Source organism: Eublepharis macularius, chromosome 8, assembly GCF_028583425.1.
Source record: "Eublepharis macularius isolate TG4126 chromosome 8, MPM_Emac_v1.0, whole genome shotgun sequence".
In the NCBI taxonomy this organism is placed as follows: domain Eukaryota; kingdom Metazoa; phylum Chordata; class Lepidosauria; order Squamata; family Eublepharidae; genus Eublepharis; species Eublepharis macularius.
In genome coordinates this window covers 124,617,846-124,643,810 of record NC_072797.1, presented here as the reverse complement: position 1 = coordinate 124,643,810, position 25,965 = coordinate 124,617,846, and the positions used below count along the sequence as shown (strand labels likewise).

At 44.9% G+C, this 25,965-nt stretch overlaps 1 protein-coding gene across 1 annotated transcript; it reads left to right on the top strand.

Annotated features, from left to right (window-relative positions):
* Positions 1-794: 794 nt before the first annotated feature.
* On the top strand, positions 795-25,212 carry ALDOB (aldolase, fructose-bisphosphate B). Its single transcript, XM_054986710.1, has 9 exons — positions 795-897; positions 13,284-13,400; positions 15,032-15,243; positions 16,171-16,225; positions 18,457-18,617; positions 18,921-19,004; positions 20,491-20,665; positions 23,139-23,338; positions 24,693-25,212. Exons 2-9 carry the CDS (start codon positions 13,289-13,291, stop codon positions 24,786-24,788), a joined length of 1,095 nt encoding a protein of 364 aa, XP_054842685.1. The 5' UTR covers positions 795-897; positions 13,284-13,288; the 3' UTR covers positions 24,789-25,212.
* The last annotated feature ends 753 nt before the right edge of the window (positions 25,213-25,965 follow it).

Genomic DNA, 25,965 nt, shown 5'->3' with positions numbered 1-25,965 from the left:
ACATGCAAAAGTAGAATATATATGTGTGCGTATGTATATATAGCTAAGCTCTCCCTTTTTTTTTGCCGCGTGGCTACTGAAATCTACACACAAACAGCCAGGTTGTAGCACTTGGAACATTGGACTAAAATCTTGAAATTCTGGTCATAGATTCAGAGGAGTTAGCCATGTTAGTCTGTAGTTGCAAAATAGAAAAAAGTCCAGTAGCACCTTTAAGCCTAACCAACTTTATAGTAGCATATGCTTTCAGGAACCACAGCTCTCTGAGTCAGGTGTATCAGGGTACTCACCATGCATCTGATGAAGAGAGCTGTGGTTCTCAAAAACTTATGCTACAATAAAGTTGGTTAGGCTTAAAGGTGCTACTGGACTCTTTACTATTTTGAAATTCTGCGTGGTGCAAGCCCATGAAGCAACTCTGCTTAACCTATCCCATGGGGTTCTTGTGAAGATAATATGAGATAGGAAGGCTGACACATGTCTAATAGAAGGAAAATGGGGTTAAAAGTCCTAGACAGATAAACAGAAGAACTTTTTGTGATGTCTGAATGAAGTACTTCTGTGTAAGAGTTTAGCCGCCACAGACTAAAAGAGCTGTTCCTTTATGTTGCAAGCACATTGATCACATCTGTACTAGGAAATGTAGTTCCTCTGCCAGAGAGAGAGAGAAAGCTGCACATCTGATTCGCTGAAAATATCACAGCTGCAGCCAATTACAGCTATGTGTATTTATCCCTTTCCAATCTGCTAGAAGAGGAGGAGGAAGGGAGGAACAGAGAAAAGTTAACTAGTAACCTTACAGGGATAGGTATAAAAGATTTCAGAGTTGTAGTGTCTAGCCTGTTTGGCTGCAGCTCCCTAACCAACTGGAACAAGCCCAAATCAGCTACCTAAACGGTAAGTGCCAATATATGTTTGGAGAAAGAGGGGTATGAATGAACCATGCATGTGTTAAAAGCCTGTGCTGTTATTGTCTCTTCTCTGCCGTAGCAAACCTTTTTAGAACATAGCTTGGTGATATAAGAGGACACAAAGCAAATGTGTAGCTTCTGTTGCTATTACCTTGATCTTTATCAAAAATTGCAGTGACTTTCTATGGCCACTCTTTTAAAAAGCATGGTTATTATAAAACTGGTATGGAATGATGTATTTTTGATTTGTTAAGCAGAAATGCTGTCTAGTGTGGCAAAGGTGAAATGTTTTTATGAAATATGAACATCTAACTGAGAATTCTGTCACTTCCTGCATTAGGAAGGTTGCATTTCTGTGTACCAACATCGGCTGCTCAAAAATGGGGAGGAGGGTGAAGTAGTAGTCTTGCAAAATGGGGAGGGGGCTTCCCCTACTCTCCAAACAGGTGGAGGCAACAGTTTTGTCTGGATTGTGAAATGGGCTCCCCTCCTCAGAGCTGAATAGTGGCATAGGAATCTTATTTCACTACAAGTACCAACATTTTGTATTTCCTTTCCTGCTCTAATCTAGCTGATCACATCTTGACTCTCTCAGAAATGAGAACATTCTTCTCACCTTCTGACTGGGATATAAGGGCTCAAGTATCTTGTAGTTGATGAAGAGAGCTTGAATCTCCAAAGCTTATACCCTAAAAAGTCCTATTGGTCTTTAAGGTGCTACTGGACTGGAATCTTATATAATAACAACATTCTATTTATATACCGCCCTTCAGGACAACATAATGCCCACTCAGAGCGATTTACAAAGTATGCCATTATTATCCCCACAACAAAACACCCTGTGAGGTGGGTGGGGCTGAGAGAGCTCCAGAGAGCTGTGACTAGCCCAAGGTCACCCAGCTGGCTTCAAGCGGAGGAGTGGGGAATCAAACTCGGTTCTCCAGATCCCATGCTCTCAGGGCTTTTTTTCTGGGAAAAGAGGTGGTGGAACTCAGTGGGTTGCCAGCACAGGGGGCAAATCTTGGTGGGAAGTGGTGCCCCTGGGACCACATATGCGTGCACAAAGTGCACGCATGCTCCCAGGGCCAATGACATCACTTTGGGTCAGCTGGAACAAGGGGGGAGTTTTTAAAAGTTTAAATCGTCCTCGGTGAAAATGGTCACATGGCTGGTGGCCCTGCCCCCTGATCTCCAGACAGAGGGGAGTTTAGATTGCCCTCCGCCCTGCTGGAGCGGCGCGGAGGGCTATCTAAACTCCCCTCTGTCTGGAGATTAGGGGGTGGGGCCACCAGCCATGTGACCATTTTCAAGAGGTTCCGGAACTCCTCCGTTCCACTGCGTTCCAGCTGAAAAAAAGCCCTGCATGCTCTTAACCACTACACCAAACTGTTTATATTAGTGCTGCAAGCAAACATCCCTAGTAGCAGATGGTGAAGTATAGGGCAAGGAGACGTGCTTCCATGTCCTTTAAGTTCAATTCTCTTTAAACTGCTAGGGGGGCTGTTTCGCTTTTTAAAAAGTTGTGAAAAGCAAGAAGATTCAATCATAAAAATTCTATGTTCCATGAGGATGCAAAAGGGAGTGAGGCCAGTGTTTAGCTGCAGGTATTTTAACGATAACCATTTCTGATGAATGATACACCACTACATCAGAGTGTAATTTGGATATGGAAAGGAGACAGTTGAAAAGGTTGGGTTGCCAGCAGCCTGGAGAAAAAAAATCCTCCCCCTTTAATGCAGACTGAATGGGATGTCATTTACCTTCATGCCATGAAAAGCTTCACCTGCAGATTTCCACACATTTACGAAAAGGAAAAGACTCTTCCCTCCCCCCACCCACTCTATGTAGATGGGACTCTATTTAAAAAAATGAAGTGTGTGAGTTGGACCCAGAAGGCATACGTTTCTGCCATTAGGTCCCTAGGTGCTGTGATGTACGCAGGTTAAAGGATCTCTGTGTGATCTGTAGTTTCTGAACCAGTTCCCCCCACCCCAAAAGGATTTTTAAGTGGTAAGATGCAATGCCCTTTCAGAGCCTCAGGGATCACAAGGTGCTGAACTGGGAGCTCATTAGCTCTGCATGCAAGCCTACCCCTTCATCTGTGAAATCTCAGTTCCCAGCATGTTATTATCAAGCTTGTGACTGTAGGAAAGAGTTTCTTCTACCAGTTGAGGGTAGGGAACCTGTTTTTCAAGTGATTGCAAGCTGTTAGTTGCACCCATGCAAAGACTTTGCTAATCTTCCTGCCTTAAGCAATCGCTTGGCTGCTTCCTGCTGGCACCCAACACTCCCATCTCCGTAGTTCTTTGACCAACATTGAATATTTGAATAATTTGACTTCGTTAGCAATCTTCATACCCCCCTCAAACCCTCTGTTGCTTAAGTTAGCTCAATGTGTAAAGTTTTTTTTGTTTGCGACTGTAGGCAAACACTCCCCCAGCATCACTGCAGAAGATTTTACAACATCCTTTTGGGAGAATCAAAGAGCCCTGAAGTTTGCTGGCTTTCCATGTGAAAGGGGAGCAGCAGTCCCAAAGAGCCTGCATAGTATAATCATTGGCATGTCAAGACTAGGATCTGGGAGATCCGAGTTCGAATCTCTGCTCTGCTGAGGAAGCTTGCTGGGCCAGTCATACGCTCTCAGCCTCTGCTACCTTAGAACGTAGTTGTTATGAGGACAAAGTGAAGGGGGGGGGGGTAGAGAAAAACATGTCACTTTGGGTCCCCGTTTGGAAGAAAAACTGGGGTATGAATAAACAGATAAAAGCTCTTGCAATGTTATGGAGGATTCCTGGGTGTACTTTACTACCTTCAGCAATGTACAGGTGAGGCAACGGTCCTTCTTGTGAAAGTAGTGGGTGGCAGGTGGCTACAAGTCTGTCCCTAGATTCATCTGTGAAAGACCAGAGAAATTCGTTCTTGAGTCTAAGCAGCCACATGCCTGAAAAGTGTGCTGAGAACCCCACCCCCAACGCTGGACTAGGGAACGATCCTTCCACAGTTCGTGTACACTTGCTGAAGACATGTGCACAATACAGTGAGAATATAAAGGAAGTGAAAGGGGGGGGGGTGAAAAAAAGCAAGCGAATGCTACTATGTGGGCCAGAATATAATCAAGTGAGAAAGCATTTCCTGAGCTGAATTGGACCCCTTCAAGCGGCAGGTGTGGAGTTGTGTGCAAAAACTCCCATCAAATAGAAAAAGAGGACTTTTCGTGGAGAGCACTAGGTTGATCCTTGCAATTCCACTTCTATCTGTAGAGAAGCATGCAAAAACTCACCCACCCCCTCCAATGCACACCTGTAGCTTCAAATAATAGTCTCATAAAAAGGGCATTACTTCATTCTGCTGGCTGTATCAACGGACCCTAAATGACTTTGCCAGAGAAGCAGATAATGGCATATGCAGAAAAATAGGGGGAAATATTCTAGTTGGTTAAAGCTATTGCTTTTCATTGTGAACTATCAGAATATTATAAAGAGAAGAATCCAGGGTTTGAGTTGTGACATGGAATGTGGGATGACAGCACAATTGTCCGGTGGTCACATGGTTGCATTTGCTCCAGAAATATCAGGAGAGACTGTAGGCACTTACATGGGGTCACACATCCTTTTGTGCCTTGGTTATTAGTTTTAAATACAAAGAGCCTAATCACACAGAGGCCTGCATCTAACCATACTACTGTTCTGCTAACAGAACCGTTTTTCCACTTGTGGAACAAGGGGCAGTGATTTCTGCCAAATCTCACTATGTCCCCTCTGCTGTTCACGAATCTGTTGACTGGAATAAGAATCCAGGAGCCTCAGTGAGTTACAGTAGGAGAGGAAAAGGGGGAATGCCCTATACTGAAAAGTGTGTGGATGACTGAACACAGGGCTCATTTCGAGGGGGAACACGCAGGAACGCAGTTCTGGCAGTTCCCCAAAGAGGTCACACGACAGGTGGCCCCGCCCACCTGACTCTCAGCCATTTTGGGCCCGTTTCGGCCTGGATTGGGCCGATATGGCCTGGATCGGGCCTCTGATGGATGGTGGATCACTCTCCCACTCAGCAGCAGCCTGATCCTGACCATTTTGGGCCCCTTTTCAGCCATTTTCAGCCCCTTTTTGCCATTTTGGGCCCAATTTCGGCCCTGAATGGCCAGGATTGGGTCCAAAACAGCCAGGATAGGTGATGTCAGGGGGTGTGGCATATGCAAATCAGTTATGCTAATGACACACTTCTGGTGCTGTCAAGTGACATGGCATATGCTAATGAGTTATACTAATGAGTTCCTCCAGCTCTTTTTCTACGAAATGACCCCTGACTGAATGTACAACAGTTTTGAATCATTCTTGCCTTTTTCGTTTCCTAGGTATATCTTTGATAATTTTGGCCATAACTCCTGTAACATTTTGGTGTTGACCTGAGGCTCAAAGTAGGAATGTCAGATCCCTCAACCCTCCCAGCAGGAGGGTAGGGGACCCGCCTCTTACCTCTTTGGCGTCCCCAGGTGCTCATTGCGCGGGTATGGGAGCGCATGTGCCCTTCTCAGCGGTCCAATTTGGGCCCAAAACTGGGCCGATTCAGTCCATTTGGAGCCAAACTTGGCCCGCTGAGAAGCGCAGGAACACTCTCGGGGGCAGTGGGATGACATCACTCCTGAAGGTGAAGCTGTTGCGCTGCCCTGAGAGTGTGCTGGGGCAGCATTCCCCTATCTTTCCTCCCCGCCAGCCAGGTGAGTAGAGGTGAGGGGTGGAGAATGGGAGCAGGGAATCCCCCACCCCCAGTGGGGGAATGTCATCCTTAACCACTATAATACTAACAATAATAACATTCAATTTACATACCACCCTTCAGGACAACTGAACACCCACTCAGAGCGATTTACAAAGTATGTCATTATTATCCCCACAACAATCGCCCTGTGAGGCGGGTGAGGCTGAGAGAGTTCCGGAGAGCTGTGACTGACCCAAGTCACTAGCTGGGGACTGGAGTTCTCCTGGGATCGCAATATCATCAGACTATAGAGGTTGGTTCCTGTGGAGGAAACAGCAGCTTTGGAGGATGGACTATAGGGAGTTACGTTCCTGCAGAGTTCCTCCCTCAGACAGAGCTCGCACATCTTCAGCAGTTTGCTAAGCCAGACCTGGCAACCCCAGCCCAAAGCCTGATCTGATGACACTCACACTCTGTCGATCACGTTTTTATCCCATGAAAGCTCAGAGCAGCATTTGCGGCTCTTTCCCCACATTTTGCTTTCAAGACAGTCCTGTCAGGCAGTCTAGGCTACCAAGGTCACCCAGTGAACTTCTGTGGCAGTGCAGGATTCGCACTGGGGTCTCTTAGGTTTTCTTCAGTGCAGAATTGCTCTAGCAGATACCGCAACTACCTGCAAGTTCCAAAATAAGAGCTGATGGTTTTTCCTCCCGAGAAACCTAGTTTCTCTCTTTCCTGACCTGGTATTTGTTTTACTGGGTAGGGGCATTATTTTTTAATATTGTTGCCCCAGGACAAGAGGCACTGCCGCTGCTTCACCGGAGTAGAGAATGGTAAAAGTTTCAGTCCCATGTGTGGGGGAGGGCAAGGAGTTTGGAATCGAGGCAAAACTAGTAGAGTTTCTACAGAAATGAGAAGTCATAGTTATTTATTTAAAACATCTGTTTGCCTTCTTTCCACGGAATAGGGACTCCATTTAAAGATGCATTCATGTCTTTATTTTCCCTTCATAACTTTTAATGTCATGTTACTCATTTTGAAGCCTCCCTGATTAGCTTTAAAAGGGTTGTGGTGGAGAATGCCATCAAGTCATAGCTGACTTATGGGGAACCCATAAGTTTTCAAGGCGAGAGAACAACAGAGAAGGCGTGCCATCACCTGCCTCTGCTCAGGGATCTTGGTCGGTCTTAGAGTCTCTCTACATGAGACATGTGATATGTGAAGAACATGTGTCGGGAGAGGCAATGGCAGCCAAAAAGGGTAGTTTAAAAAGACATTGCTGGCGGCAGGGCAAAGGCTTTGCTATACACCGGAGCTGTGTGAAGGGGCTGTGAAATGCCAGAAGGGAAACTTCAGCTCATTATAACCTCTCCAGGTGCAAGCCCGGCTCTAGAAGGCAGCTCCAGCCAATTTCCATTCCTCACTACCCTCTGGTGGCAATCCCACACAGTTTTAGACTGGAGTGGTGAAATTGACAGAGCCTTAGGGGAGGCAAAGATGAAATTAACAAATCCTCTGAGGAGCGATCTTTGCTTGCTGTCTTTTTAAACTACGCTTCCTGGCTAACATTGCATCTCCCTACACTTAAGGAACACCACTGAGGTGTCTTGTGTAGAGAGACTCTTAGTGGCCTCCTATCTGATTACTAACCAAGGTCAACCCTGTTTAGCTTCTAAGATCTGACAAGGACACGCTTGTATGGGCTATCCATATTCAGCTTAAAAAAGGAGAGCCCTTTTAAGTATTTCTGCAAGGTTTTTCCCCATTTCCAAACCAGCTAGCTTTCTTATAGCTCTGTCTTTTCTTTTTTGCAGTCCTGGAGAAGAACTGTAGTTACCCTGTAACAGATGGAAGGGGCCCCTTTGTTGCCATAAGCAGTACATTTCCTGGAGGCGTAGCAAAAGAATTCCTGACTGAATAGGCCCACTGCATATACTCTACTGCTTTTCCCTCAAAGCAGTTTCTGTCTCTCAGCTTCCTGTCTTCCTGCTTCGTTTGCTGTCTACATCTGTAAGATTGATGCATTTATAATCACAACAGATAGGTGACGGAGGTTGGAAAGAGATGTTACAAAGAAGATCCAGTCTAAATAATAGTTGGTGCTAAGGAACTAATCTGGCAGGTATACTTGCCAGAAAGCTGAGTTTTCTAACTTAAAATAACCATAGAGTTTCTGCTGACTCCTAGAGCTGTATGATGTCACTTCTGGGTATGCCTCAGAAATGCCATGCATGATGCCCTCCCCCTCCCATGTCCCCACTCCAGTCTCCTGCTAGGTGCCAGCCACATAGGCTTCCCCAACAGGGCAAATAGAGCCCCTGAAGCAATGTCAGATTAGAAAACCACATGACTGCCTTAAGCCCACTGTGGGCTTTCCTCATGCAACATGGCCCTGATACAAATTGGGCTTATGTGTACCTGGGATGAAGTTCCCAGTACAGAAGTCGCAATGCACCTTCAATCACAAAATGTCAGGGACATAAAAGGCTGAAGGGAAGAGATCTATTTGTGATTCATGGTTCATTGGAACTGTGATCCGTTATAACCAATCAATTTTTTAAATGACATTAGTTATAGCTGTATTTCTTCATTATTCTGGTGCCTTGTTGTCTTGTTTAGAGTTCAGAGGGGGGGGGTGTCACTGACATGGACGCTTTTCTCCTTCTCCCCACTGACTGAGATACTGGTGCTTGGACAGCCTAACATGATGCCCTGGGACTAGATTTCCCAGCTGCAGCAGAGACAAACATTTTGGATGGGTCTGAAAGAAACATTATTGAATTACACCATAGTTACTCCCCCTATTGTGCCTGCCCAGGAAAATGAACAAAGATTAACAAATGAACAAAGAAGTTAATTAAAAATGAACAAAGATTTTTTTTTAAAAGACCCAAAAATAGAAAAAAAATGTGCATACCCCTAACTTATGGCACTGCGAAGATAAGGCTCAGAGATATCAATATCTAGCAAAGCTATGAACTGATGGCCTGTTAGTAGGAATATATTTATTTGGTGTACTTCTATGCCACCCTTTGATTTCTCTGGTCCCCAAGACATTTTACAGTACACCATATTGCACCAATGCCAGCAATGTTGAAATCATCCCAATTTTCTCTTTCCCCAACCATACACCTGCCCTTTGCCCACAGTGGGTTGGAATATTAACAGAAGGCAACCTTTGTGCTGATGTCAGTGGAGATCTTTCTCCCTTTTTCTGCCCCCCCCCCCCAAGCACAGAGAGTTAAATGCTAGCGTTGTTGACAAGCCATCCCTGTGTCCTGTTGGATCCTGGCCAGAGACTGAATAAGGCAAACAGCTTTATTTGATTTAAGATGCCGCTGATGTCTCTTCGTACAATGCCATGAAAGTTGTTGTAGCACAATAGTGGTTTTTCTCGATTAGAAACACTTTGTTTTCTAAGAATTCCATAGGAGGCATGTTTTAAGATAAAGGAACTGAGATACTCAGGAGTTATTTCGTTTTTTAAAAAACCAAACAATAGGAATTGGGGGGTACAGTTTTCACTGGGACAGAAGATTGTGTCTTGGCCCTTTTTATCATTAAATGGAAAACCACATACATGGACCAGGGTGCAGGGCAAAGGCACCATTTCAATTGAAATCATAACCTTGGAATGGTCTACCAGTAATTAGCTGCTAATACTTTCACGTCCTGGATTGAGTCCTATAATTTCAGGGTGTACTGATTTGGGCTTTGATTTCACCTTGCAAGGTATGTGCACCCATGCATCACACATCCAATTTGGGTCTGTTACTAAAGAGACTTGATGTGCTGAGCGGTTGCCAACTTCAAAATGGTCCCTTTAGCTCTCCCTTAAATATTTCAATCGGCAAGCCATTATCAGATGATATTTTAACTTCAAGATGTGAAATGCTTCAACTGTCCATTCCACTAATTAAACCTGTATTCAAGGGACAGGGCGTTTCTCCCCTGCCCATTTGGCAACCTTATTTAATTCTTAAGGAACTGCACACAAAGCTGTCTTATACCAGGTTGGGTCATTGATGTGTCAAGGTCAGCATTGCCTGCTCTGTTTGGCAGAAGCTCTCTCGGTTCTCAGGTGGAGGTCTTTCACATTGCCTATCTGACCTTTTTGGCAGGAGAGGCACGGAACTGAATCTGAGATCTTCTGGATGCAAAGCAGGAATTTTATCAGGGCCATGGCCCCAAGAGCACATGAAGTCTCTTGAGTAACATGCAGATTTCCTTTTTGGGTCATAAACAAAAGCTTATTTTGGAACAGCATACCTAAGGGACCGTCTCTCCTTGTATGTGCCCCAGAGAGTACTTCGTTCAACCAGAAAACATCTACTGGTGGTCCCTGGCCCTTGGGAGGCTTGGCTGGCCTCTACCGGGGCCAGGGCCTTTTCAGTCCTGGCCCCAACCTGGTGGAACTCTCTGTCTGAGGACACTTGAGCCCGCCAGAATCTTGTATCATTTAGGCGGGCCTGTAAGACAGATGTTCCGCCAGGCATATGGTGGAGGCTAATTTTAATCCATCATTGCCGAGCCTTCCACCGGTCTCCTTCTACAAGGGGTATGGAGAGTCCGCTCTTGCTGGTTGCCCTAAAAGGGGTACAGTATTTTATCTGTTTTATGATTGATTTTAAATTGTGTTTTAATCAATGTTGTCCACTTGCGTGGAGGGTGGGTTAAAAATAAAATAAATGAATAAATAAACATTCATTTCTTGACAGATTTTCTCCTGCCTCCTTTCAAAACTTAATTTTGCCCCACTTAACTATCCCTTCTGCTTCCCGAGTCCTTTGTAAAAAATTCCAATTTCTCCCTCACCCATCAAACAAGCCAGTTCTGTCACCCTACCTTCAGTCTTCATGCAGTCCAGCTCCATATAGTTCTCCCTTCTCCTCCAAAGAGGCAAGAAAACAAAGATACTGAAACATTTTTAAATGGCGTCTGTCCTATCAGCCCCTGCCTACAACTGCCACCCGTCCTTCAGCATGCTGCTCTGGCATCAGTGTTCAGCTATCGTCCTCAGGGGCTCACAGCTAATGAATCCTGCAACAATTTTGTATCCCGGAAATCGTTCACACATATGCATGGTTTATTTGACACTGCATTTATGCAAAATAATTTTAACGGATGTTTTTCCCCTTTATCAAAGTGAAGGGTTTAGCACGCTAATGTAAGAAGCAACAACTGCTATATCGGTTTAATTTGAAATTTCCTGCTGTCCTAATTTGTCAGGTTTGCAGGGATTACATGCTGACTCGTATTCTACTGAGTTTGGTGATGTTAACTTTCAATTGCTTTGGGTGCAGGCTTAGTTTACATGCAGAAAACAAAAAGATCTTGTGTATTAGTTTACATGCAAACAACCTCTTTTCACTTTCAAATATCATGGCAGAACTCAACAAAACGCAGGGCTTTTTTTCCAGCTGGAATGCAGTGGAATGGAGTTCCGGCACCTCTTGAAAATGGTCACATGGCCGGTGGCCCCGCCCCCTGATCTCCAGACAGGGGGGAGTTTAGATTGCCCTCCACGCTGCTCAGTGCAGAAGGCAATCTAAAAAACTCCCCCCTTGTTCCAGCTGACCCAAAGTGACGTCATTGTGCGGTCCTGAGTTCCACCACCTCTTTTCTCAGAAAAAAAGCCCTGACAAAATGAATCTGTACTGGTGGATGTTGGAGAGAAGAGTTACTTTGTTTGGGGCATGAGGCTGACTTGGAATATGTTTTGCTATGTTGACTTCAAAAATGGTTGTGTGACCATCCTTGATGCAGGTTCTTAAAGTGTGGCCTGCCTGCCCCTGCCTCCCTTCCACAGATTTGCTGCTGGGGCTTATGGCATTCTTGTCCAGCCTGGGCCATGTTGAGGGCCTTCTCCAAAGCAAAGAGCTCAATGCACCAATCTAAGCTCCTTTTGTATCTGAGGGCCAAGCTAGAAGTGACGAATTACACTTGAATGGCAAGTGAACAGACTCCCATGTATTCCTCCCTGTTCACTTGCGCTCCATGCGATTGCGTAGAGCGCAAGTGGAGCGCAAGTGAACAGGGAGGAATACATGTGAGTCTGTTCACTTGCCATTCTAGTATAATTTGTCACTTCTAGTTTGGCTCTGAGATAGAATCAGAACCTGTGAGGAGGGCGAAGATACTGTTGCAATACAAGGTATTGACAAAGAGCAAGTATTGCAGATTTAGATCTGTTGCACTTGAAGCACAGAAATTTAGTCTGCTACCTATAGGCTGAAAACCTCACATGCCAAGACCCAGGAATTAGTTAAAAGGAACAGCTCTCATGAGTAAATATTGAGAAAGCTGGCCAGGTGAACAAACGGGGGTTGTTAGCTGAGGAGGGAAAATCTGGTATGAACAAATACGCTGATGTGTGTAGTAGAGAACTTCGCTGAGCCTGCAGTTAAGGGTGCCCTACTTGTTACTTTGACCCACTTCTTACTATCCAACCTGTTTACTCATTGAGGGTCAAATGACACGTTGCCCAAAGCTGCAAATATCTCCCTCTCTTAAAAAATAATACAAAAGGTTTCAGCAGAGAAACAGAAGTCTGTGTTTGTGTGCATGTGCCGTCAACTCAACAACATTTATTTCCAACATACACTTTTGTAAACTTCATGAATTTATCCTGGATTCCTGCTTAATTTCACTGCTACAGAGTGACATGGCTGCTCATCGGGATGTAGATCTCAAAAACTGACCCTGGAACCGTGGCCCTAATACCGCTGGTGTCATTCTTAAAATTTGTGCACATCATATGTCTTTCAGCTAAGGAAAGCTACATTCTCATGGCTTCTTTACGGTATTGAAATCAGCAAGTCATTTATGACACACTAGACCTGAGCCAAAGGTGTATTTATTTGCCCACCATTCTGAGTCTCTCTGCAAAAGACATCTTCCACAGGAACGCTCAAGTGACTTCCTTTCTTTGTGGTCTTCTATTCAAGTGTACTCTGTCTCCCTCGCAGGGCAGGTGTATCCACAAGGGGAGAACAAGTGTAAGATCTTCCACTTGAGTGTCCCTAGGTAAGATGTCTTGTGCAGAGAGACTCTGTGAGACTCAAAGCAAGTTACACAGGGTAAAACAACGCAATCTTGTGGCAAGAAACCTCTACGCAGGGCTTTTTTTCAGCAGGAACGTGGTGGAACGGAGTTCCGGAACCTCTTGAAAATGGTCACATGGCTGGTGGCCCCGCCCCCTGATCTCCAGACAGAGGGGAGTTTAGATTGCCCTCCGTGCCGCTCAGTGGTGCGGAGGGCAATCTCAACTCCCCTCTGTCTGGAGATCAGGGGGCGGGGCCACCAGCCATGTGACCATTTTCAAGAGGTTCCGGAACTCCGTTCCACCACGTTCCAGCTGAAAAAAAGCCCGGATAATAATAAAAAGCATTGACTGTGATAGATTGGTCTGCCCATTTCTGTTGTGAAACATTTGTCATTTAAGATGCATTTTATTGTATGGCTAATAAGCAAATATCATTTTTAAGTCCTGACTTTAATTTCTGTAAGTAACTTCATATGTAACCAGAGAAGCCAAACTTTGGAGGAACAATGAACCCTTTGGCGTTTTATTATTGTTGTAGTCAGTGGTTTTGTTGTTGGAACAATGACTGTCACATGGTTGAGAATTGGATTGAATTCATTAAAATTTGGGTTTTTAACATTTGTCTCCAGCCATCATGACCCACCAGTTTCCAGCCCTCTCAACGGAGCAGAAAAAGGCCCTCTCTGACATAGCGCAAAGGATAGTTGCCCCTGGTAAAGGGATCCTGGCGGCAGATGAATCCGTAGGTGAGTGTTCCTGCATTGCTATCCACATCCACTCTCTTTCAACTTCATCTCAATAAGTTAACGCAGTTCCAAATGACTGAAGGTGTCCTGTTCAGAAGTGGGTTGAGGCCCATTCCAGAGTTACATATTCGGCTCCATAGCGTAAGAGGTGCTGTGTCGGATCAGAACAGTGGTCCATTTAGTCTAGCATCCTGTTTCACACAGTGGCCAACCAGCTGTCTTAATATTGAGTGTAGAGGCCAAAACTTTCCCTAATGTTGCCTCTTTGCAATGGTATTCAGTGGTTTACTGCCTGTCCCTGTAGATGTTCTCATAGCTAAATATCCATTGATAGACTTATCCTCCATGAATCTGCCTAATCCACTTTAAAGCCGCCCACGTTCGTGGTCATCAGTACATCCACTTGTAGTGAATGCCACAATTTAACTCGTTCCTCCTTTTTGTCTGTCTGAATCTAATGTTTGCTGTTATATCATCTGGTATAGACCTTCCTGGGCATACTTTAGGCAGTCTGGACAGCACATTTGAATGTTCCTTCATATCCATCATCCTCCGAACATAGAAAAATGATCAAGTTGAGAGCAGCTAGCCTAGCTGTAGTCTTCTATCAGCAGCTAGTATTTTTACGTGAGGAAGAATTCAAAATGAAATGCATGAAATTGCTCCTCTGCAGGGCTTTTTTTCAGCTGGAAAGTGGTGGAATGGAGTTCCGGCACCTCTTGAAAATGGTCACATGGCTGGTGGCCCCGCCCCCTGATCTCCAGACAGAGGGGAGTTGAGATTGACCTCCAAGCCACTGAGAGGCTCAGAGGGCAATCTAAACTCCCCAGCCATGTGACCATTTCACCAAGGGTGATTTAAACTTTAAAAAACTCCCCTTTTTCCAGCTGACCCAAAATGACATCATTGTGCAGTCCTGGGAGTGTGCACATACTTTGTGCATGTGGTACCGGGGCACCACCTCCCGCCAGGAGTCCCCCCCCCCACCGTGCTGGCAACCCACTGAGTTCCACCACCTCTTTTCCCAGGAAAAAAGCCCTGCTCCCCCACAAGTGGTACAATCCAGGAATGGCTTTACTACATGATGGGTCTGAAAGTATAATACAGGTTTTTGGAGTTGCAGAAGGAATTGAGTGAAGATTATGGGCAGGAAACTGAGTAATTGCAATATTCTTGGTCACTTTTTTAAGGTCACTCTAAAGAACTGGAGGAGGAGGAAGGGAAGATGTTTGTACTGGGCATGCTGAAATTATGCTTGGGCCCTCTTATGGTATTGGTATTTGGTAACTTATTTAGGTAGCTCATGAAAAAGACACTCATTGGTTTCCCCTCTTGGAAAGCCGTTCTCACAACTATGTCCAGCAAGAAAGCCACTGTATGTGCTGTCTTCCAGTTGCAAATGCAATTAACCAAAGCAACTGTGGAAAAAACCTATATTGCTTACAGGACTTTTTATGCTTTTAGACTGCAAATGCTGCCACTCTTGACCAGAATGCTAAAAGACAGCATGCCCAGAGATCTGCAGATGTCTGCTTTCACATGGGGGGGACAGTAACTGTAAATTGGCACAAGTGAAGTTACTGCTGATGCAAACTGAAGAGCGATTGATGATTTTCTCCTGCTCTCCACAGGTACAATGGGTAACAGGCTGCAACGGATCAAAGTGGAAAACACCGAAGAGAATCGCCGTGCCTTCCGAGAGATCCTCTTCTCTTCGGATGCCTCCATCAGCCAGCAAATTGGAGGAGTTATTTTCTTCCACGAGACTCTCTATCAGAAGGACAGTACTGGAAAACTCTTCCCAGCCGTCATCAAGGATAAGGGCATAGTGGTTGGCATCAAGGTAAATATCTTCATGATCCTTGAAAACTTGGTGGTCCAGAATCTTTATCAGAGTTAACTGCAGAAAAACAATTTCCCAACCTACCTCAATATATCCCATTGCAAGAGGAGGGCTTGCAGACACATCTTTGATAACTGAGATAGTGTGGCCTGGAAGGACTTGGGGTCTTGAGCTGCATTGGTTGGTGCTGTTTAGTCAAGTTGCCTCGCCGAGTGTTACTAGTACACAGTAACTAGTAGAGTGATGTAGATTACACAGGTCAAGCAAGCATTAATGCCATCTGTCATGCCTCAGGTGGGGTGAGCCACCTTACGCTGCCACCACTCTGGGATTTCGGGTCCCTTGGGAAGGCCCAGAGGAGCCTCCCAACCCTTCTGACGGCAGTAGCTTGGCCAATAAACAGGTGTGAGGACCCAGCAGAGTAACAACAAACAAAATAGTTTATTTACAAGGAGGTCAGTTAATCAAACAACAAACAAACAAGCAAGGTGCCTTAGCAACAATAGATGGGTGAAAGCAAAATAAACAAAAGGCTCTAGCGCGACTGAACTCCCTGTCCCTCTGTCTGCCAGGCCTGTCTCCTCACCGTACCTGGATGAGGGCCTCTCTCCCTGGCAGAAACCTCCTCTGGCCTGCTCCCTGGGAGAAACAACACAGGCTTTCCCCCCCTCCCAGGCTTATATAGCACTAGCCCCCTGTGTTCTGATTGGCCAAAACGGCCCAGGGGCTCCTGGGAATCGTAGGTAGGCCTACTCTAATTGCTAACAGGCTTCTGAGGCCTTGCTAGGCCTTCCTGGCACAGCCAGATCATGACACCATCGATGCGCCTCTGCTCCATAGCTCATATGCGTTAATTCTACAGCATCTCCCCTAGGCCTTCTGACTGTGTTTTGCTAATGCTAACTGTTCTAAATATATTTTTCCCAGCTGGATAAAGGCACGGCCCCATTGGCAGGAACCAACGGAGAAACTACCATTCAAGGTGAGATGTTTCTGTCGAACCCTGAAGATGGCCATTTATTACAACGCAAGTCTAAGGAGTTACAAAATAGTTTGGGTGGTCATTTTATGAGATCTTCTTTTGTGAAAAACTGTGGGAGGGGTAACAATCTGGAACTCTCCCTCTCCAAGGCTGATTCCACACACGTTGGATAATGCACTTTCAATGCACATTATCAATCGTTTGAGGTGGATTTTTTGTTCCGCACACAAAAAAATCTGTTCCAAATGATCTATAAAGAGGATTGGAAGTGCATTATCCAACGTGTGTGGAATCACTGCAGGAGTAATAAGCTTTCAGGATCTTGAGCAAGCTGCTTTCTCCTTTCTGCCTTTCTCTCTCTCTTTAGTCGGATTCCAGCTGTGCTCGACATTCCAAGTGCCCCTCTGAGCATTCTCACTGCTTATTAGATTGGAACTGGAAGAGACGAATTCCACAAGGACATTCCTGTGAAGGGAATCGCCACGTTAGCCAGGAAGCTGAATTTTATAAGAAAGATTGGAAGGTTCTGTCCATTTCTCCTCTCTATTGAGCCAGGGAGATGGCTGCTCAGAAGTTTTATTTCCTCTTCACCTCCTAAAAGGGGAGGTGAAACTGTCAAGAGTCTTCAGGAGGCAAAGAGGAAATTAACAAACCCTTGGAGCAAGCTGGCTCTGTAGAGCAGGGAAATTGACAAAGCCTTCGGATCTCTTTTAACACTCAGCTTCCCAGCTAACACTGTGACTCCCTTCACATGCTCCTCCTTGTGTAATTCGTCTTTTGTAGCTTAGCTCTAAGACTCTGAGCCTTCACTTTGCCCTGCTTTAACTTTGCTCTCACCTCTACTAAAAGGGAGATATTTACTCTCAGGGCCTTTGTCTTTGCCATTTGGATGCTGTCAACAGTGGGCCATGCGTTATATTTCCTATTTTATAAGCTCCCAGACGGAGCCAACAAATTTTATAAATCCTCCGTCCTTACAGGTTGCTCTAATGAAACCATTTTTGAAATGGCTAAATTCTGGGCTGCTTAGCAAGAAAGCAGATGTTCAAAACCTATTAATTAATTAGAGTAAACAAGGCTGTACATTTCACTGTCTGTATATAGATTTTTTACATGTGTGATCTTTGATAGTAATAAATGGAAACTGAATTGAATGTGCAGCTGGGCGGGGGGGGGGCTTGTTTTCGTTTTCGTTTTGGTTTATTTATAGAGAGCTGTTTTCTGCATCTCTAGGGAATTCCCTGAATGTGTCTATGAGTGGCCTGTTTTTGCTGCTTTCACGATTGGCATGGGTCCAGCTATTGTACCATTAGACACACATTTCTGAATGCTGTGCCAATCAAATGTATTTGCAGCTTGCCTCTGTGAGCCTTCTTTCACCAATAGCTGCCCTAATGGGGTATGTCATGAAGTTCACAGACATTCTAGCTCCTGGAATAAAAGGATCAGTCATGGAGTGGTGGCAGTTCTGCTGCTCTGAGAGGATTTAGAAGTCTTTTAAATGAGAAGGGGAGGGAGAATTTCACACAGGGATTAGAGAAAAGAAGCACTTTTTCCGGAGGAACTAGCGCTTGGGAGCCAGAATGCTTTTTCATCTGGAAAGTGCAATGGTTTAGGAGATTAGAAGATCTTAAACAGCAGCTAGGGTTAAGGAGCAATGTTGTCATCAGGGCTTTTTTTCTGGGGAAAGAGGTGGTGGAACTCAGTGAGTTGCCAGCACAGGGGGCAACTCTTGACAGGAGGTAGTACCCCTGGTACCACTTGCATGTGTGCAAAGTGCGCGCAGGCTCCCAGGACCGCACAATGATGTCACTTTGGGTCAGCTGGAACAAAGGGGAAGTTTCTTAAAGTTTAAATTGGCCTCGACGAAAATGGTCACATGGCTGGTGGCCCCACCCTCTGCTCTCCAGACAGAGGGGAGTTGAGATTGCCCTCCATGCTGCTCCAGCGGCGTGGAGGGCAATCTCAACTCCCCTCTGTCTGGAGATCAGGGGACGGGGCCACCAGCCATGTGACCATTTTCAAGAGGTGCCGGAACTCCGTTCCACCGCATTCCTGCTGGAAAAAAGCCCCGGTTGTCATCATCAGCTGAGGCAGGGCTGCTGCCTGTGTAAAAGTGCATAATGTCTAAAGCTTCTGGGGAGGCCACCTCCCAATCCATTCTTTTACACCTAGGACTGCCAGGCTTCTAGAAAATACTAAGATACCTCTTCATTCCTGGTTGCCTGCAGGTCTGGATGGCCTAGCCGAACGTTGTGCCCAGTACAAGAAAGATGGAGCTGATTTTGGCAAGTGGCGTGCGGTGCTGAAAATCACTGATACAACTCCATCGTCTCTTGCTATTCAGGAAAATGCCAACACGTTGGCACGTTATGCCAGTATCTGCCAACAGGTATGAGGTTTCAGATGGATCAGTGCAGTCCTGTCATCTTGACTGGGGAGGCTGATGGGCGGGGGGGTGTAAGGCCTATTTGCTTCTTACATGACTATTGGTAAGCTCATAAACCACAACTGTTGGCTATCTGAGGGCCAAGCTACACATGACGAATGACACTTGAACGGCAAGTGGATTTAGTGGAGGGCAAGTGAACAGGGAGAAATACACTTGCTGTTCAAGTGTCATTCGTCATGTGTAGCTTGGCCCTGAGTCAGGCAGGTTTCCGTTCACTGCTGGGTTTTTTTTTCTCATCTTCAGCATGGACTGGTCCCCATTGTCGAACCTGAGATCCTACCGGATGGAGACCATGACCTCCAGCGCTGCCAGTATGTGACAGAAAAGGTAAGTTGGCACTCCTTCTCTCAACCAAACTAATGATACATTTTTAAATAAATTAATATATTTCTTTATTATAGGAAAATAAAAATACAGAACGCCAACTACTTCCGTATTTAATTTAGTCACGTGTTTGAAATAGGTAAATATATAATGAAATGTTTCAGTGCTTTAAGGCTCATTCTCCAATAATAATAACAACAACAACAACATTTGATTTATATGCCGCCCTTCAGGACAACTTAATGCCCACTCAGAGCGGTTTACAAAGTAAGTCATTATTATCCTCACAACAAACACCCTGTGAGGTGGGTGGGGCTGAGAGAGTTCCGAGAAGCTGTGACTGACCCAAGGTCACCCAGCTGGCTTCATGTGGAGGAGTGGGGAATCAAACCCAGTTCTCTAGATTAGAGTCCTGCCGCTCTTAACCACTATACCAAACTGGCTCTCAAATAGTCTATAAAGAAGAAGCTGAAGTACAGAAATAGCAAATGTTGGCTGTTTTATTTTCTAAACATTTTTTCACCTAGCCTTTAGCCAGTTTACTGTAGTGGTTAAGAGTAGCAGGACTCTAATCTGGAGAGCCGGGTTTGATTTCCCGCTCCTCCACTTGAAGCCAGCTGGGTGACCTTGGGACAGTTTCAGCTCTTTCAGAGCTCTCTCAGCCCCACCCACCTCACAGGGTGATTGTTGTGAGGATAATAATAATACACTCTGTAAAGTGCTCTGAGTGGGTGTTAAATTGTCAAATGTTTTTGTTGTTGATGTTATCATTATTATAAAACAATTTTCAATTGACTGTCTTTTTTTTTTTACAGTATAAAAAAGTCCTGTTCACCATGCAGTACATTTAATGTGGTGTGCACCTTTTGTGGATATGGAAGTGGTTTCCTTATGGGAAATGACAGTATGCTTTGAGAAATCAATGATGCTGTCAAATGAGAACTAAACTACGAGAGACGAATTACACAAGGATGTTCATGTGAAGGGAGTCGCAGTGTTAGCTGGGAAGCTGAGTTTTAAAAGACAGATTGGAAGGCTTTGTTAATCTCCCCTCTCTACAGAGCAGCAAAGATCACTCCATAGAGGGTTTGTTTATTTCCTCTTTGCCTCCTAGAAGGGGAAACTGACAGAACCTTCTGGAGGTGAAGAAGAAATAAACAAACCCTCTGGGGAGCGATCTTTGCTGCTCTGTAGAGAGGAGAAATTGACAAAGCCTTCCGATCTTTTAAACCTCAGCTTCCCGGCTAACATTGCAACTCCCTTCACATGAGCGTCCTTGTGTAATTTGTCTCTTGTAGTTTAGCTAAGTCTCTTGTAGTTAAGTCAACAAAGGAGTGTGGATTCTCTTTTCCTCCTAGCATGCTTCTCTCTATAGTTAATGCCTTAGTCATACCAGAATAGCCCTATGCGCACTAATCGTAGTAAGCTCAGACATAGCACTGAGTCGTCCTGTCTCGGTCCTTCACCCCAACCTCTTATGGCTTCCCAGGTGTTGGCTGCTGTTTACAAGGCCTTGAATGATCATCACGTCTACTTGGAGGGAACCCTGCTGAAGCCCAACATGGTGACTGCAGGGCAGGCTTGTTCTAAGAAGTATACCCCTGAAGAGGTGGCCATGGCGACGGTCACTGCCCTCTCTCGCACTGTTCCTGCTGCTGTTCCTGGTAATTCTGACTCTTGATCTCCACTTCCTCCATTTATAATCTTCTGTTCAAGTGCGGTTGCTTTTTTCACTGCTTTCCCAGGAAAGCATTCCAGGTCTTGCAGCTCTCCTAGAACTCATACTGGGACAGTCTGGTTGGCAAAAAGATCAATTATTAGGTTTCAACAGTCCTTTCTTAAAGGGCCAAACTACATGCCAGGTTCCTCCCTCCCCCAAGGGTCCTTCCCCAGTCCCTGCAGTTCTTGTACACTTGCAAGTTCCATGCTGGGAAACTCAATTCCTGTAGAATGCTATTTGGCCAATCGGGGGCTCCACGTGTCCTAATGTACAAAGTTTTCCCGAGTGGGGCAAATAGCTATTGCCAGGGCTGTTCTGGCTTGGGAAAATGGTGCAGGGTGGTGGTGGTGGCGGCTAGAAGCCCTTTTTGCTCTCCCAGTCTGAATTTGGTCCTGCACACCTAGGGATTGGCTTTGTCCAGGTGAATGTCTGAACACACAGGCCCGGGAAGGACCCTGGGAAAATGTAAAGGATATTTAGGCCCTCATTCTGTTCTCTGAAACATTGGGTAATGATTTGTCCTTACTGGAGATATGATCTTTCAAATAATTTGACATAGAAGGACTTGAGTAGCAGTTAATGGAGAATTCATATTGGCACTTTCATGACTGCCTGTTCTAAAACTTAGAAGTCATGTTGACCAGCATCCAATTGTATTTTTTTTTTTACATCTTCAGTCCCTCTGTCCAGAGAAAGCAGATACTGCCTCTGATGTTTGGTTAAAATTTCCTTTATCCACTGCTAGAAAATGGATGTCAGAGACCTTCTTTGACTAAATTTTCCATTCAGTATCTATGCATTCTGGGGAAATTATACAGAAATACACACATTTGAAATACCACGTTTGAAATGTGGTGCTGCAGGAGAGTTTTGTAGATAACTTGAACAGCCAAAAAGACAAATAAGTAGGTTCTAGATCTAATCAAGCATGAATCCTCCCTCAAAGCTAAAATGAAAAAACTGAGGCTATTGTACTTTGGCCACATCATGAGAAGACAAGATTCTCTGGAAAAGTCAATAATGCTAGGAAAAGTGGAAGGCATTAGGAAAAGAGGAAGATCTAAAACGAGATGGCTTGACTCAATGAAAGAAGCCATGTCCTCCAGTTTGCAAGATCTGAGCAAGTCTGTTAATGATGGGACATTTTGGAGGTCTTTCCTTCATAGGGTCACCATAGGTTGGAGGCAACTTGAGAGCACATAACACACACACACACACACAGAGCTACAAATGCATGCTGGTTATACTCCACATCAATGGCTTCCCTCAAAGAGGCATGGGAATTGTAATATCAGCAGCAAAAATAAACAGGACTGTAGTGGCATCTTAAAGAATAATACAAATTTTATTCCAGTGTAAACTTTCCTGGACTGCAGGCCCAATCCACAATAGTTTATGCTAGACTGGGAACTGTAGTTTGATGGTACTCGGAGTCAGGGGTCATTTAGTAGAAAAAGAGCTACAGGGACTCATTAGCATAATTCATTGGCATATGCCATGCCCCTTGACATCACCAGAAGTGTGTCATTAGCATAACTGATTTACATATGCCCCACCCCCTGACATCCCCTATCCTGGCTGTTTTGGACCCAATCCTGGCCATTCAGGGCTGAAATTGGGCCCAAGATGGCAAAAAAGGGCTGAAAGTGGCCGAAAAGGGGCTCAAAACAGCCAGTATTGGGCCACTGCTGAGTGGGAGAGTGATCCACCACCCATCAGAGGCCTGATCCTGGCCGTTTTGGGACCAATCCTGGCTGTTTTGGGTATGATCCTAGCCATTTTGGGCCCAAATTGGGCCATTTCGGTCCCGATCCAGGCTGAAATGGACCCAAATGGCCAAAAATCAGGTGGGCAGGGCCACCTGTCATGTGACCTTTTTGGAGCACTACCGGAACTGCATTCCTGCGCGTTCTCCCTCAAAATGAGCCCTGCTCAGAGTTCCATTTATGATCTCTAATTCTGAGTCTCCAAGATTCCCTAAGGTAAGCAAACAAATGCATACTGTAGAGAACAAGTTTCCTTCCTTTGCTTGCTCGTACCAAAGATCTCAAGTACTGAGTCAGTCTGTTTCTCGTGTTTGACCTGTATGCTACAGTCAAAGACTTGGATTCACTGGAAGATTTCTGTGGACAGAAAGGAGAGTCATCGTCTCTGTTGCTATTGTCAGGGGTCCCCTGTTCCCCAAAAGGCCAGGCAAGGAAGCCATGCTCTGCTGAGGAGAAGCCCCTTCTGCCCGTGGAGGACTTCCAGTGAATCTAAGACCATATATGTAAACCAACCATAAGAGCCAATCCTTTGCACCCACTCTATTTTGACTGGGCCATAAGCTACAGCATCCACAGCATAAGGGTTAATTCATTTCTAACCACTCCTTGCTGTGACACCTTTCTCTCTTGCGTTCCTGTATTTTCCTACAGGAATCTGCTTCCTTTCTGGTGGCCAAAGTGAAGAAGAGGCTTCTGTCAACCTCAATGCCATCAATCTGTGCCCCCTGAAAAAACCTTGGAAGCTGACTTTCTCGTATGGACGGGCCCTGCAGGCGTCAGCTCTAGCTGCGTGGGCTGGAAAACCTGAGAACAAGAAGGCTGCACAGGAGGCCTTCTGCACACGGGCAAAGGTAAGCCATCTTTGCCAGAATCAAAAACTCTAAAGCAGAGAGATGCTACCAAGTGCAATGATCAGTACATAATTGCATTCTTTTAATCCGATCTTCTCCGATCTTAGGGCCCCTTCACATACAAGGTGCATGCTTTTAAATGTACACCTAAAACGTAATGTGTCAATTCAGCAAACTGGTGTTTGAAGACGTGTCATATAGGGGGTACACGAGGGAAACTACTTGGGGGCAAACTACCTGTCTGAACTTCACCCCCCACCCTAATGACTCTGTTCATTTTTAAGCTACTATTTTTGCAAGTGCAGCAGCCGCTTATCTTAAATTAAAATTCCAGTTATTGCACCACTTTCCAGGCTCTTCTAGCTTAATTCTCCTCACCTCATAATATTATGTAAGGCTAAGCGCAGTCGGCCATCTGGTAGAAGGGGTCTTCTCTTGCAAAAGCCCACTTGGACAAGCTTGACACAAGTTACTCCCCTCAGAACAAGTGCTTTCTCTCATTGGTAAGTGGTACTTTTCAATTGTTTATAGCTACTTGCGGGTAGATGTTCCTCATGGAATGCAAAACAATTACCTGCTGCCGTTATCTATCACTGCTGTTTCAGCAAAAGCCACACTTTCTGATGGCAAACTGATAGGGGAATTTTTGTTGTAGTACTCTGCTGCAAATGATGTTCCCGTATTACCACTTACCCAAATATATTCAAGACACCAATCACAGCGATACAAGAGAGATGAGCTTTATTTTCCAATAAACCTCAGATGCATATCCTTTCTAGAATATATGCATAAATACCAGTTACGTCAGAGGATCTTATATACCTTCAGTGCTAGTTGTTTACAGAATAATTGCTATTTGCTTACAGAACAAAATACATGGCATCTGACAAGTTTAAATGACAAACGAGTTATACAATCATTTGAAACGCTGGAGCCATATTTTTGTTATACTTCTGGGAAGAAGCTCATTTAATGTTAAATTTTAATCATAACAAGAAGAGGTTTATACTTTGCTCAATGACCCTTCTCACCTACCCAAGACCTAGATGACCGGCAGGATATCACAGCAGGAAGAATTGTAACTCTAGAGCAAGGCTACTGTAATATTCATGCTTTTAGCTGGGATGGATGCTCACAACAAGATTTTATGGAGAGAGGTCTAAAAAAATCCTTTAACACAAACATTGGGGGTCTGAAATCCATTTTGTTCTAAGGAATAGGCTGTAATCCAGGGCCCAAAAAGAAGATTAACACCTTCGTTTCTCTGTTTTTATTTGCACTAAGCCACAGAACACACATTCTGTTTGTCCTTTGCCTGAATCTTCTCTACAATAGACTCTTTTTCTTTTTCCAGATTAACGGTTTGGCCTGCAGAGGCCAATACACAACCTCTGGGAAGAGCAGTGCTGCCGCCAGTCAATCACTTTTCACTGCAAGCTACTCGTACTAGATTGATAGCTGGGTGACCGTCTCATTCCTCTGTGCAGCTGACAGGAGGAGACCCAAAAGGAAAAGATCACACAATATATTCTGGTGGGAAATTGGGTTGGAATAAGCACCCTGGCACCTATCTGTATTAGCCTCATGCACCACAAAAAAAATGGACAGGCTTTATGGTTCCATCTTTCATTGACTTTAATCTTTCTCGAGACTGCTGGGTTTTAGATGCTTCTGTAGCCAGCTGGGGAGTCGGGCAATATCAGGCCCCAAATTGTCACCAGAAATGAAGGAACCTTCCAGCCTCAAGAACTACACAGCTGAAATTCGATGCCAGGAATGAAAATTGGAGCACCTTTATTGTACAAAGTTTTCAGTCTATAAACTGTGAATTATCTTCCTGCTGCAGCAAAAAGAATAAATGCCTGTGAAACTTAGCAGTGGGTGCGACTTTCATTCATTTCCTGTCTCAGAAGTACTATGACTTTGCTACTGTGTCCTTGCTTGGAGAGTACGTTCAGGGCCACACTCCCCCCCCCCCCCCAGTAATCTGTGAGCTCGGCAGTGCTGGCCCCTAATCCAAAATGCAGATAAAAGTTGGACCAGCATGACTCATCTTGCACTCAGCCAGTACACAAGACTGGTTTGTGGGTTCTGTCATCTCTTTTGCTGACACTTCTCTCTTTCCTTATGTTGAATCCTATTTTCACATTTGCAAATAGTAAAACTTGTAGAATCTGTTACAGAGACGGATCGGCCAATGATCAACCAAGAACTCATGTCAACAATGCGGCGCTGTCTTATACAGTCCAACAAAGTTCTATTTGGTGAATTGGGGGTGGGCGGGCTAGAAATATAATATTTTGAACCATCTTGTCGGGTAACTTTCCAGTAAGCAGACCACATACGCAGTAAGCAAATTCACTATGTACAGGCGCTTGATCATCTTGCCTGGGACTACAGATATAGGAGAGTTCTCAAACACATGGCAGGCCGCTACTCATATGTGGCTAGTGGGCTCCATTCAGCTTGGTGGGTCATGCATTGTACAGACCTGAAGTAATTTAATACATGTACACGTTGATACTGGAGTTGGTTACAGCTCTAGGTAATGAGGATAGTTCATGAGAAACTGAATGAATCTGACATATGAGATCCATCCTATGGCAAGCCATAGGGTTCAATCCTTT

Bases quoted from the DNA above. Each gene is read 5' to 3' on its own strand.
- ALDOB (XM_054986710.1), top strand. From the start codon at position 13,289: ATGACCCACCAGTTTCCAGCCCTCTCAACGGAGCAGAAAAAGGCCCTC. The intron at 15,244-16,170 runs GTAAATATCTTC...TATTTTTCCCAG, and splicing joins GCATAGTGGTTGGCATCAAG to CTGGATAAAGGCACGGCCCC. The intron at 16,226-18,456 runs GTGAGATGTTTC...GGTTGCCTGCAG, and splicing joins CGGAGAAACTACCATTCAAG to GTCTGGATGGCCTAGCCGAA.